Source organism: Sander lucioperca, chromosome 14 (genome assembly GCF_008315115.2).
Source record: "Sander lucioperca isolate FBNREF2018 chromosome 14, SLUC_FBN_1.2, whole genome shotgun sequence".
Lineage (NCBI taxonomy): Eukaryota > Metazoa > Chordata > Actinopteri > Perciformes > Percidae > Sander > Sander lucioperca.
The window spans coordinates 9,678,402-9,692,891 of NC_050186.1; the positions used below are offsets into that span (position 1 = coordinate 9,678,402).

Below are 14,490 nucleotides of genomic sequence, written 5' to 3' on the forward strand. Positions count from 1 at the left end.
AATCATATTGCGTTTCGTTACAGCCCTAGTGCTTCTAGTGGCAATTTGGTTTCAAAATGACAGCCACTGCAGCAGCAATAGAAGAGTGGTTTCAACGCACCGTTGTTCGTTTGCCTTCCAGGCACCATGCGTTTGTTGTTTGAAAATAACAATTCAACTCAAATATTCTACCCCAGGAGTCCTAGCTGTAGTTGAGAGTTTTTTAACCATCTTATTTCATATCATTTAAGAATAGTGTTATGGACTGAGATCCGGTGCTAATATGGCACCGGTGCCTTAGCGGCCAGTATCTACCGGACCGAATACCAACGCGGATTTTGGTCTCGGAAATGTTTGCTCTGTCCTCTGGGGCTCCGAAACGAACGATAGAGGCAACAGAAACATCGCTGCATGTGACGCTAGTAAACACTTGGCAGCAGGTAACGTTAGCCTACCGTTAGCTAGTTAACACTACACTCAACAGCAGGTAACGTTAGCCTACCGTTAGCTAGTTAACACTACACTCGGCAGCAGGTAACGTTAGCCTACCATTAGCTAGTTAACACTACACTCAACAGCAGGTAACGTTAGCCTACCGTTAGCTAGTTAACACTACACTCGGCAGCAGGTAACGTTAGCCTACCGTTAGCTAGTTAACACTACACTCGGCAGCAGGTAACGTTAGCCTACCGTTAGCTAGTTAACACTACACTTGGCAGCATGTAACGTTTATCTACCATTAGCTAGTTAACACTACACTTGGCAGCATGTAACGTTAGCCTACCGTTAGCTAGTTAACACTACACTTGGCAGCAGGTAACTTTAGCCTACCGTTAGCTAGTTAACACTACACTTGGCAACATGTAACGTTAGTCTACCGTTAGCTAGTTAACACTACACTTGGCAGCAGGTAACGTTAGCCTACCGTTAGCTAGTTAACACTACACTTGGCAGCAGGTAACGTTAGCCTACCGTTACCTAGTTAACACTACACTCAACAGCAGGTAACGTTAGCCTACCGTTAGCTAGTTAACACTACACTTGGCAGCAGGTAACGTTAGCCTACCGTTAGCTAGTAGCTGGATTAAACAGGGTAGAAATGCTGACAGCTAAACGGTGTAAAGTTGCCTCGTGCTGCATTCAAAGTTCTTGTAAACTACCCTTTTCCCTGGCCTTAGAGATAAACAAGCCGTTCTTTAGTGTCGCCGACTGTAGTTTTTAAACCTGCATCGTTGCATAAGTATTGTTTTAGCACTGAAAAAATACCCAACCCTAGTTAAGAATCCATCATTATTTATTTTCCCTGATTTTCTCACACACACACACACACACACACACACACACACACACACACACACACACACACACACACACACACACACTTGTTTGTTTCACTATCTTTGTGGGGACCCATCATTGACATAATGCATTCCCTAGCCCCTTACCCTAACCTTAACCATCACCACTAAATGCCTAACCTTAACCCTCACCCTAACCATAACCTAATTCTAACCCTAATCCTAAAACCAAGTCTTAACCCTCAAACAGACCTTTAACCTTGTGGGGTCCAGCATTTTGGTCCCACAAGGCTGTCAGGACCCCACAAGTATACTGGACTCCCGGTTTTTGGACCCCACGAATATAGTTAAACAAGCACACACACACACACACACACATACACACACACAGATATATATATATATATATATATATATATATATATATATACACACACACACACACACACACACACACACACACACACACACGCTGCGTTAACCTAAAACGTTTTAGTAGTATCATAGAGATTTTATTTCTATGGGTAGGATATTTGAGTTTAAATATTATTTTCAAACGACAAACGCACGGTGCCTGGATCGACAACGAAGGAGCAAAGCTGAGTTAAAACCACTCTTCTGCAGCGGTGGCAGTGGCTACAATTTAGAAACCAAATAGCCACTAAAAGTTCTGTTGTTGCTGCTGACAGACTCAGATTATTATTCTAAGTGTCTGACAATATTATAGAAAGGATCCCTACAGAGATAGACCTTTTAGTTAAAGAGTAAGATATATATATATATATATATATATATTTGTTTGTACAAAACCATATTAACTTTTCTTTGTTTTCTCCCTTTTCTCTTTCTCTTTTTAAAGACAAAACAAAGTGAACAAACAGTAACAATTGTGAGCAGTTCTTACAAAATACACCAACAATAATTAATAAAACATACCAAGTTAGACGATATTAGAGAAGACTTTAAATCAGAGAACAGCTGATCAGAACTCTGTCACCGAGCTACTTTCCCTTTTTAAAGAATTCCTCTCAGCAGACCTTTTGTCCTTTTGTTTTGTAAGAGCTTAATCATTGTATTGTGCTGTAACAATCTGTGGATGATCCGTTTATGACACGGATGAAGTAATAAAACATAAGATTGGGTAAAGAACATGTGACTGAACTTAGCCAGCTGGAGAAAACCAGTCCTAGCAACACAAACTTGAATTTAAACACACTTTAATCAGCCAAAGTATGAGTTACTGTGAGAAGTTAGCGCCCGTGGGTTTTGTCTGATGTTGGGCTGTGTTTGTTTCCAGGCTTCGGGGAAGAACCTGAACCTGAACGATGAGTCTCAGCACGGGCTGCTGATGCAGCTGCTCAAACTCAGCTACAATTGCCTCAACTACGACTTTATAGGAACTTCCACAGACGAGTCGTCGGACGACCTCTGCACCGTACAGATCCCCACGTCATGGAGATCAGGTAGCTGCAGCCAGCGAGCACGGAGACAACCTAAAAGATATCCCATGTCTATAAAATATTATAGTTTAAGCCCTGAAATCAGTTTCAGCAGAGGGGGGGGGGGGCAAATAGTTGTCCATTCAGTGTTTCCCCTAGGATTTTTTCCAGAGACATACTGGTATATGGTACTCTGCTTCTGACTGGCTAGTAGTCCTTACCTAGGGACTGTCAGGGCACGCCCTCATACTCTGCTTCTGACTGGCTAGTAGTCCTTACCTAGGTACTGTCAAGGCACGCCCTCATACTCTGCTTCTGACTGGCTAGTAGTCCTTACCTAGCTACTGAGCATGTGCGACTCCCAACAAAGATGTTCCAGCAGTGAGAGGTCTCACTCTGTAGCTAAAACAGAGACCTGAACACAGGGTGAAAAGAGGAGCTGCAGCAATGTGCAGTACAACTAAAATATGGTGTTTTCTGGTAATTAAACCACATAAACCTATTCTGATATAACCTCTAAATACAATTATGAACATAAGCTTAATGAGCATAATATGAGCCCTTTAAAAAGTCTTTGACTTGGAGGATCCTGAACCAACATTTTTCATAATTTCTGACTTTTATGGACCAACCAATGGATTGTCATTATTGAAAATAACTTCTGTTTTATTTTCTGTCTTGCAGCATTTCTCGATTCCTCGACGCTGCAGCTCTTTTTCAATTTATATCATTCCATCCCTCCGTCCCTTTCCCCGTTGGTGAGTAAGATCTTTGTATCATGATAATACTTGTAGAATAACGTGTACGGCTATGCACTTGGAAAAAGTTGATGCTTTTGAAGTTAAAAAAGCAGCTGAAGGTGTCTATAACAGCTACTGCTACAGTTTTCAAGAGAGCGGTGCAAGATAGAGTACTAACAGATCTATCCATCAGCACCTTCTCCAGTTTGTCTTGTTGTTATGGAAACGACAGGTCTTGCTACTTCGCTTGTCATTGGTCAGTTGTCAAAAAAGTGTTTTTTCAGAAAAGTTGAACTTTTTTTCAACTTCAAAAAGACGTTCTGAGCTACAAAAAAAAAAGTTGGCAGTTTTTTGTCAACAGCACTGTTTAACACCAAGTGCTGTGTTTGTGTGTTGCAGGTGTTGTCTTGTCTAGTTCAGATAGCCTCCGTCCGGAGGTCTCTCTTCAACAATGCAGAACGAGCAAAGTTTCTCTCACATTTGGTGGACGGAGTGAAGAGGATACTAGCAAACCCACAGGTTGGTCACACAAACATTTGTCCTGCTCTGTTTTGTTAAGTTTTTGTCGTCACCATCTGCAGAGTTCAACAATAAGGGTTTCCCGATGTTGGTCCTACCAGACTCTGGTCCACTAGCCTGGTCCTACCAGACTCTGTTCCACTAGCCTGGTCCTACCAGACTCTGGTCCATTAGCCTTGTCCTACCAGACTCTGGTCCATTAGCCTGGTCCTACCAGACTCTGGTCCATTAGCCTGGTCCTACCAGACTCTGGTCCATTAGCCTGGTCCTACCAGACTCTGGTCCACTAGCCTGGTCCTACCAGACTCTGGTCCACTAGCCTTGTCCTACCAGACTCTGGTCCATTAGCCTGGTCCTACCAGACTCTGGTCCATTAGCCTGGTCCTACCAGACTCTGGTCCATTAGCCTGGTCCTACCAGACTCTGGTCCACTAGCCTGGTCCTACCAGACTCTGGTCCATTAGCCTGGTCCTACCAGACTCTGGTCCACTAGCCTGGTCCTACCAGACTCTGGTCCATTAGCCTGGTCCTACCACACTCTGGTCCACTAGCCTGGTCCTACCAGACTCTGGTCCACTAGCCTGGTCCTACCAGACTCTGGTCCACTAGCCTGGTCCTACCAGACTCTGGTCCACTAGCCTGGTCCTACCAGACTCTGGTCCACTAGCCTGGTCCTACCAGACTCTGGTCCATTTCATTGGTCCAGAGAGTCTGGCCTCTCTCCATTGACAAGTGTTAACTTCCTTGAAGGCGGGACTCTGTTGAAGTTTAAAACTATTGGATCTGCCCAGAGCCACTCTGGATCTGCCATAACCAATCGCTAACGTTTGGTCGTGATGTCGGCTTAGCATCGCTAGCGTTAGCCTTAGCCAACTCCTTCACCGCTAATGCAGCGAGCTGGAAAATCAAACTGTTCCTGAACCCCGTGGGGAGGAGCCGCCATTACGCAACTACAACTCAAACTAGCGCACATCACGACGTCAACGTCATCGTCATCAGCCACTCCCTCTGTTCGCTGATTGGACCGGTGAAGATTTGACCGGAGAAAACCCAAGAATATACCGCAAACCCAGACGGAGTACTGAAGGGAAATGAAAATTGAGCGGAAGTAAGTAGGAGGGCGGAGCCAGGCTATTCCCGATGGCCCGGGGAAAGTAAATGTAACCACCACTCTCCCGTAGTGGCGTCATCGTATCATAAATGACGTCATCCTTGGAGAGTACTTGTTGAATGATTTCACTTCAATGTGCCGTTGGCCAATCAAGAGTTGAGTTGGTGGTTGTCGCTTTGGATGTTTTTTTTTAATCAATGTTTTCATAAAGTTTCTGATGTTTTTTTCGCTGTTTAATTTGGACGTATTTTTTACATTTGATGTTTTTTCATGCAATTTTTTTTGGGTTCTTTTCGATGCTTTTGTTTTGGGTTTTTTTTACCGCTTTTTCAATGTTTCTGACGTATTTATTTTCTTCAGAAAAAGCAATTTGTATACTTGGGTCAAAACAGCGTTAAAAACTAAAAAATGTGAAAAGCATCGAAAGAACGCGGGGGAAAAAACGCGTCAAATGTCGCTGAGAGAAAACGAACGAGTGAAAGAAAACCTTAACGCTGAAACCTGCCAGCTGTTTGTTTGACCATGTGACATGTTTGTGTGTTTCAGTGTTTGCCGGATCCGAATAACTACCACGAGTTCTGCCGTCTGCTGGCGAGGCTGAAGAGTAACTACCAGCTGGGGGAGCTGGTCAAAGTAGAAAACTACCCCGAAGTTATTCGCCTCATAGCCAACTTCACCGTCACCAGTCTGCAGGTGGGTGTCCACTCTTTCTCCTCAGAGATTTAGGGTCCTATTTTAACAATCTGAGCGCACGACGTGAAGCGCCTGGTGCAGGTGCGTTTAGGGCGTGTCCAAATCCACTTTTGCTAGTTTGATGGCGGAAAAAAGGGTCCGTGCGCCGGGTGCATGGTTCTAAAGGGTTGTACTTAGTGTCTTCACTAATCAGAGGGGTGTTTTGGGCGTAACATGCAATCAACCAATCAGAGATCATCTCCCATTCCCTTTAAAAGCCAGGCGTGTTTGGACCTTGGAGCATTGCTGTTATGATGGAGGATTTGCACCGTAATATTTTTATTTGTAATCTTCTGCATGTGTGTGTGCTGCTGTGCGTCCCTGTGTGTGTAACAAGCATAGTGTGCACGCGCTGTGCACGAGCCTAGGAGCATTTTACTAATGCTCTAAAATAACAATGAAATGCTGCGTTATTGACTTTAGACCAGTTTTTTGATGGTCAATGGTGCCATCACTTCCCGCTGCCTCAAGATAGGAATACTCCCAGAATGCACCTGAACACACCTCCCTGTAAGACCAGCACGCCCATGGGCCACAGATGGGCGCAGGTGCATTTGTTATTTAAATGACGTGGGCGCTGGACGGGAAACTGACAACTGCGTCAGTCTTAAACTAGCAGAGAGACTTGGGTCGGGCTCTGCGCTGGGTGTAAGATAGGACCCTCAGACTTGCAGTGGTAGTTCCCATAGACTCACGTGTTGCTCTCCTCCGGTGTCTCAGCACTGGGAGTTTGCCCCCAACAGTGTCCACTACCTGCTGAGTCTGTGGCAGCGTCTGGCGGCGTCGGTCCCCTACGTCAAAGCCACCGAGCCTCACCTGCTGGAGACCTACACCCCCGAGGTCACCAAGGCCTACATCACATCGCGGCTGGAGTCGGTCCACGTCATCCTCAGGTGAGATCTGCTCCGTAAAAAAACATCTAAAACAGAAAGCTTTACAGCGTGGTAACAGTGTCAGACTTTTACTTTCAGTTGACCAGGAATACACACACACACACACACACACACACACACACACACACACACACACACACATACTACCCCTCACTCTCACACACACACATACTACCTCTCACACACATACATACTGTACATACACACACACACACACACACACACACACACACACACACACACACACTACCCCTCACTCTCACACACACACACACACACACACACACACACACACACACACACACACACACACATACTACCTCTCACACACAAACACACACATACACACATACTACCTCTCACACACAAACACACACATACTACCTCTCACACACACACATACACACACACACAAACACACATACTACCTCTCACACACACACATACACACACACACAAACACACATACTACCTCTCACACACACATACATACACACACACACACACACACACACACACACACACACTACCACTCACACACACAAACACACTACCACTCACACACATTCTCTCTCACACACACTCACACACACACACAATCTCACACACACACACACACACACTGTCCCACACACACACATAGATTTCCTGCTCTTTTCTGTTTTATATCATATTAAACTGAATGTCTTAAGGTTTTGAACTGACATCATCTTGTACTTTGAGAAAATGATCAACAGATTAATCGATAATGAAACCAGTCGTTAGTTGCAGCCCTAGAGTTATGGTTTTTACGCGTGGGTCCCTGTTTTGTTGGTATCTCGTGTTTGAGGACGCAGGTGATGCCCAGTCCTGCCGATTGTTTTGTGCTGTGATGAAGCTCGATAATGAGCCAATAAAACAAAGAAATGCATGGTAGAAAAATCAGCTTGTTTGCTTGTTAGACCTTCAGGAACACACATTGGATTTTAGGTTCCCGAGCTGAATAAATGTGCCTGTTGCCTCTACAGAGATGGTTTGGAAGACCCTCTGGATGACGCCGGCCTGGTGCAGCAGCAGTTGGACCAGTTGTCCACCATCGGGAGGTGCGAGTACGAGAAGACGTGCGCTCTGCTGGTCCAGCTGTTCGACCAGGCGGCGCAGACCTACCAGGAGCTGCTGCAGTCCACCAACTCCAGCGCCGCAGACATCACGGTGCAGGAGGGTACGAGCTACACACACACACACACACACACACACACACACACACACACACACACACACACACACACACACTCACACTCACTCACTCACTCACTCACTCACTCACTCACTCACTCACTCACTCACTCACTCACTCACTCACTCACTCACTCACTCACTCAAACACACTCACACAGCCACACACACACACATACAAACACTCACACAGCCACACACTCACACTCACACGCAATCACAAGAGTGAGTGTCACATCATCTCACAATCAGGATTTTTGCCAAGTATGTCTCACATTCATCGTATTTGCATTGTTGTTTTGAAGCAAAATGTCACACTAAACATGCACTCCATGTGACTCCGTGGTTAGTGAGAGAATCTTGTCTTTAGGATGTCCTGCTAACGCTCCGTTTTCTCCCTGTGCAGGTCGGTTGACATGGCTGGTTTATATAATCGGGGCAGTTATCGGCGGACGGGTTTCCTTTGCGAGTACAGATGAGCAGGACGCCATGGACGGAGAGTTAGTCTGTCGGTAAGAACTCAAGAATATACCACCACTTGGAAACCCTGAAAGTATCTTGTTTTGAAGAACTATTAACAGAAAAACATGTTTTCTTCACACTTTGTTTATCTAATTAGTTTAGGTTTTCATAAATTCCCCTTCAAAACAAAACAAAATAAAAGTACATTTCTACATTAAATGCACACTGGTAACGCTGGCTGGAGGCTGACTGTGGATGTGTCCTCAGGGCTGTTGTCAGCTCTCATCCCGACTGAAGCCTTGCAGCGCCAGGAGAGTGAGGCAGACAGACAGGGGTGTGCTAGCTGGCTAAATTACCATTAGATTAGTCGCCTATCTATACAGTTAACCTTACTGATGAATTTGTGGGTTAGCCCAGAGTTGCTAACCGTGGTCAAAACAGTCACACTAAAAATAACTGAGCATTTTGAACGATGTCGTAAAAACGTTATAGACCAAGCATTAGCATTAGCTACTCAACCAGCACCTTTTAAGGCAGCTACACACCAACCTGATAACCAGCCGTCGGACAGTCTGGCGAGGTCAGTGACTCGAGTCTGTTTGGTGTGTTCTGTGCCGTCGTCCGTCGGAGGAGCCGTCGGCCTTCATGTTGGCCGACCTGACATGCTCAGTCAGAGACAGGACAGTCGGGACTCACCAGGAAACGGGGAGCGGGATGAGCGTGACTAGAGCCTCTCAAAATCTGAGGAAAATCTTTTAAACTGACCTTTGTTGATCTGAAATGAAGACAGATTCAGCAACTGCACGGCCTATTTCTCTCTTAAAATGTTTTCAGAAACACGTTTCGGTGAACTATTTTAGTCCAATATGAGATCGTATTCTGAACGAGCCGCCATGACAGTCTGGCTGTGAATTTCTGGAGAAACCAGACCCACGTGACTCGTTCGTCCAATCAGCTGCCGGTTTTCGTTTTTTTTTTTTTTGTCGACAATCCAGATTAGCGCCGCCTGCTGTTATGGAGACGTATTACGTCTCGTCTCTTCGGTGTGTTCTGAGGAACTTTCTGGACCAACTCGGGGAGACTGATCAGTCCGACTGGCTTTACTGCCGACGGTCGGCCGTCTGGTTGGTTTGTCAGCAGCTTTATAGGAGGCACCAAAGCACTTTCCTCTTCCGTCCCCCTACAGGTTGGAAGCGGTATTGTCCATTACTGTTACCATTATTCTTATGTCTCATTCGAACGAGTTAATGAACCACTGAAACGATTTCAGAAACATCATTTTAAGGTACAAAAGAATCTTTGGTGTTGGATCGATCGATATTGAAATCAATCAATATCAATAATTCAGGTCTCTGTTGTATTACTGTGTTGCAAAGTGGCATTTAATCAATGACCAAACGATGCCATGTGGCAGAAAAAAAGTTGTATTACGTTGACTGAGTATAACTCTCCTCCAAACTAAGTACATTTCATATGTTTATAAGTTCTGGAAGAAGAAGGGTTCGGGTCATGACCGAACTGTTATTAATCTTGGTTAGGTTCTTTATCTAAGATTGTGTTTTAATCTTATGTGACGTCATCAGCATAAAAAGGTACATTTTCAGCAGAGTTGCGTAATAAAATAAAAGCAGTAGGATCCCCAAAACACTCCCCTGTGGGACTCCACATGTTCTTGGTAAACTTCTGAATAAATTGCTTTGTTGAATTGATTTCCCAAAACCGGAATGAACACACACACACACACACACACACACACACTACCACTCACACTCACACACACACACACACACACACACACACACACACACACACACACACACACACTACCACTCGCTCACACACATTCACATGCTCACACAGTCGCACACTCACATACACACAAAAAAGTATAAACCCAATTTAAATTTGATATGCTAATAAAGCTGCTTGTGAAGCACTTTTTACAACACTCAAGATAGAAAAGGATCTACTCGAGATGGCACGTGTGTACGATTGTTTGTTGTCATTAAAAAAACGGATTACACATAACTTTTTAAAACCCGCGTTTGTGTCTAAACCCCAGGGTGCTCCAGCTGATGAATCTGACGGACTCTCGGTTAGCTCAGGCTGGCAACGAAAGACTGGAGCTGGCCATGCTCAGCTTCTTCGAACAGTTCAGGAAGATCTACATCGGAGACCAGGTGCAGAAATCATCAAAGGTAAACCCTGCTTTTAATGCTGCAGCTGTGTTGGATCCTGTCGGACAGACTGTAGCATGCTGTGTAAAGGCCGATTAATGCTTGGTACTGTAGAGGGATTATGTCTAAAATGAGGCCCTAAGGCCTGTCAAATCTGACTCCAATTTATTATTTCCCGCGCCTTCTTACATCGGACTTAAGTTCACCAGAACACAAGGACCAATCTGAGACAAAGAGTACAGTTAAGCAAAGTTTACTGAGTCCAGCATAAGAGTTACAACACAGCTGTGGGTTCACAAACAGAGACTAAGTTTCCCTGGCAACAGACATTAAATGAGAGCTGGTCCACCAAGATCTCGTCTGAAAATCAACACTCATCTATCCTCTCCCTCAAGCTTTTATCCTATCCTCACAGGGGGGTGTCCTCTAGTTTCTAGACAGAAACTGGTATCTTCACAGACACACATGCCAGGTCGGGGTCTCTGTGTGGTGCAACTTCCTCGTCTGTTCTGCAACTTTAACTACCTTTCCTGTGTTTCTGCTCATCTGTCTAGTACACAATGAACTCTTATGCCATAAAAGGCTTAAACTATAGTTAACGGCTCAAGCTTAACCTTCTGTGCGTCAGAGACATTTCCTTCAACCACTTCCTCAATGACTGCACACAGCTTCTTTTGCAACGTGCACAAATATAGCTTTAACTGCTAATATTCTACAGTACGTACATAGGTACGTGGAGATATCGACCCTACGCCTACCCTTAAAAATTTAACTACATGTTGTGTGGCGACACAGGCCGCAAGAACGGCTTTATTTTACGTTGAAAAAGCCCTGTAAAACTACAAACCACCATTGAATCAACATAAAACTTTCCTGTTTTCAACTCCACCCCTCAAAGAATCGGAATCGAAAGGAAGAATCGCAATTGTTAAAATCCAAACGATGCCCAACCCTATACAGATTTCCCACCATGGTCAGAAAGCACAGGGGAGACACTTTGTTTCTCTCACTATGCCTCTAGAGTCGCCTGGCTTTGACACCCCCCCCCCCTCTCAGTGTACAGTACCCCTGCACTATCTGCTGGTAGCGGGGGGCCAAGTTGGTGGAAACGAGCCGGTCTTTTGTCCGTCGCTCCGTGGGGTCTGCTCGTGCTGACTTCAGCGGTTTCTATAGAGGCACTCTCAGTCTCAGTCTGTTGTACTGTTGTGTTGTCAGACGTGGTGTAAAGTGCTCCGGTTCATGCTGACTGACGGAGTGTGTTCAGTGTTTTCCCTCGGTTTGTGGATGACTTAGGTCGAGGTGTCTTAACTCAACGTCACTATGGGACAAAATGACAATCGCATCAAGAGCCAGACATGTTAAGTTTATTGACATGCTTTTATTTATTCGAAAAAGTAACATATGTTTGACCTTATCATTGCATGTCTTGTATAGTCTTCTCACTTACAGTTTGGCCGACATACAGTGCTAAGCACAAGTTTATGAACCCATGCTAAAGTTGACTAAAAAGAGAAAGAAAAAATCATCTTTTGGAAATTGATCTTTATGCCTTAATTTAAAAAATGAGGAAAAATCCAATCTTTAAGGACAGAAATTTTCTTTGTGAATGAATAATGTATCGTAAATAAATAAATGTTCTTCCTTAAAATACAGGGGGCATAAGTCAGTACACCCCTATGTTAAATTCCCATAGAGGCAGGCAGACTTTTATTTTGAAAGGCCAGTTATTTCATGAATCCAGGATACTATGCATCCTGATGAAGTTCCCTTGGCCCCCACATCATCACATACCCTTCACCATACCCCCACATCATCACATACCCTTCACCATACCCCCACATCATCACATACCCTTCACCATACCCCACATCATCACATACCCTTCACCATACCTAGAGATTGGCATGGTTGTATTTCAGTTAGCCTAATAACTGGTTTGATTTGCATTGAGAGATGATTTTATAGAAAGTACCCCATGCCAATGTGTCTTCATGCTTGTAAAAGAGTGAAAACATAAAGCAGAACCAGCGGAGGTCCTGCCTAGGGCAGCGAATTGTTTAGGGGCCGGCTGTGCCTGGAAGCAAAGCCTCAGGTTTTTTGGAGTTTATGGGAAGCTCCGGCTTCCAGGTTGTTAAGTTTCTATTGTTTCTATTGTGGATGACCGGAAACAACGGTACAGTCGACACAATAACTAGCATTAGAGGAGCTGCTGGATGTATGGCTCTGTGTTGTCAGACTTAACCCCTCTGCCCCCGGTCAGTGAGGCCCCTGCTTTTTTATCTTCTGCAGATCTCCTCATGCTTCAGTGGGCGTTCACACTGAGAAAAATGGTCCCTGCCATTTGCTGCAGGGTGGCGCAGCGGGGGGGAGATGGTCAGTGAATAGAATAGAGGGTGGCTGGCATCTCCCTTAGAGATAGGGTGAGAAGCTCAGTCATCCGTGAGGAGCTCGGAGTTGAGCCGCTGCTCCTTTGCGGGTGGAGGGACGTCCAGCTGGGAGGAGGCCTCGGGGAAGACCCAGGACTAGGTGGAGGGAGGTCCAGCTGGGAGGAGGCCTCAGGGAAGACCCAGGACTAGGTGGAGGGAGGTCCAGCTGGGAGGAGGCCTCAGGGAAGACCCAGGACTAGGTGGAGGGAGGTCCAGCTGGGAGGAGGCCTCAGGGGAAGACCCAGGACTAGGTGGAGGGATTATATCTCCAACCTGGCATGGGAACGCCTCAGGAAAGGGAAGTTTGGGGTCCCCAGCTGGAGCTGCTGCCCCCACAACCCGACCCCGGCTAAGCAGGCGAAGATTGATGGATGGATGTAGAATACGTTTTATTGTCATTGGACAGCAGCTGTTCAACGAAATTTTCCGCAACTCATCCTCAGTGGTACACAAATGAAATGACAGTACCCTTATAAAGGCAAAAGACACCGAATAAAAACAATAAATATAGTAAATACAATAATAACAAAAGTCAGATATTGCACATTTGTATTTGCAGAAAGACTGTGATTGCACCATTATTTGTTAGTGTTCAGTTCTGTCAATCGGCTCATCTGTGTGACGTCCTGTTGTGTTCTTTAACTCCCCGCCCCCCAACAAAGCACATGTAGACTTCATATTTAACAGTTACTGTTTTCGGTCAGATCGTTTATAGATTTCCATGTTTCCGACTGCACTTGAAGGCAGCTTCATTTCACAGCTGGGTTTCCGCGCGGTCTTAAAAATCTAAAATAGTCTGAAATTTCAAAATCAAAATGTTAGGCCTTAGAAAGTCTTAAATTAGCAAAAGAATGTTGTTCTAGGTCTTAAATACCCACAAGTTTAAATACCCACAAGTCTGATCTCAGTTACATGACTGGCCACCGCAGCGTGACGTGGAGTTGCGTTTTTTCAGACCTATTTTTATCCTGTACGTTGACAGAGCTACTCTCTCTCTTTGTGTGTGTGTGTGTGTGTGTGTTGCAGCTTTATCGACGACTATCAGAAGTTTTGGGGCTGAATGACGAGACGATGGTACTCAGTGTCTTTATAGGGAAAATGTGAGTATACTAAAAGATGTATCTGTCCAGCACGGTTTAATTCAACTTCATGGAAACAGTTTATGTTCATGTATGGTCTAAAAAAGCTTCCTGTTTGTGTCTGAAAACGATCTTTTCTCTCTTTCAGCATCACAAACTTGAAGTACTGGGGCCAGTGTGAACCAATCACCTCCAAGACACTCCAACTACTGAACGACCTCTCTTTAGGATATCCTTTGTGTGTGTGTGTGTGTGTGTGTGTATGTGTGTGTGTGTGTGTGTGTGTGTGTGTATGTGTGTGTGTGTGTGTGTCGGTGTGCTTGTATCGGTAGTGTGTGTTTGTGTGTGTGTGTGTGTCAGTGAGTGTGTGTGTGTCGGGGTGTGTGTGTCTGTGTGTGTCGGTTCTGTGTGTGTTTGTGT

At 45.0% G+C, this 14,490-nt stretch overlaps 1 protein-coding gene across 4 annotated transcripts in view; it reads left to right on the forward strand.

The window, feature by feature from the left end:
• The window catches only part of xpo7 (exportin 7), a 44,200-nt gene that overhangs the window by 15,408 nt on the left and 14,302 nt on the right, over positions 1-14,490 (forward strand). For 3 of the 4 annotated variants that reach the window (XM_031287817.2, XM_035991814.1, XM_035991815.1), the window contains exons 7-17: positions 2,137-2,166; positions 2,575-2,740; positions 3,401-3,474; positions 3,856-3,975; positions 5,633-5,779; positions 6,539-6,711; positions 7,719-7,912; positions 8,333-8,438; positions 10,451-10,586; positions 14,018-14,091; positions 14,219-14,299. In XM_031287817.2, the coding sequence (XP_031143677.1) occupies positions 2,137-2,166; positions 2,575-2,740; positions 3,401-3,474; positions 3,856-3,975; positions 5,633-5,779; positions 6,539-6,711; positions 7,719-7,912; positions 8,333-8,438; positions 10,451-10,586; positions 14,018-14,091; positions 14,219-14,299 (1,301 nt within the window). The remainder of the gene's footprint in view (positions 1-2,136; positions 2,167-2,574; positions 2,741-3,400; positions 3,475-3,855; positions 3,976-5,632; positions 5,780-6,538; positions 6,712-7,718; positions 7,913-8,332; positions 8,439-10,450; positions 10,587-14,017; positions 14,092-14,218; positions 14,300-14,490) is intronic. The other variant, XM_035991816.1, reaches the window with a different exon arrangement.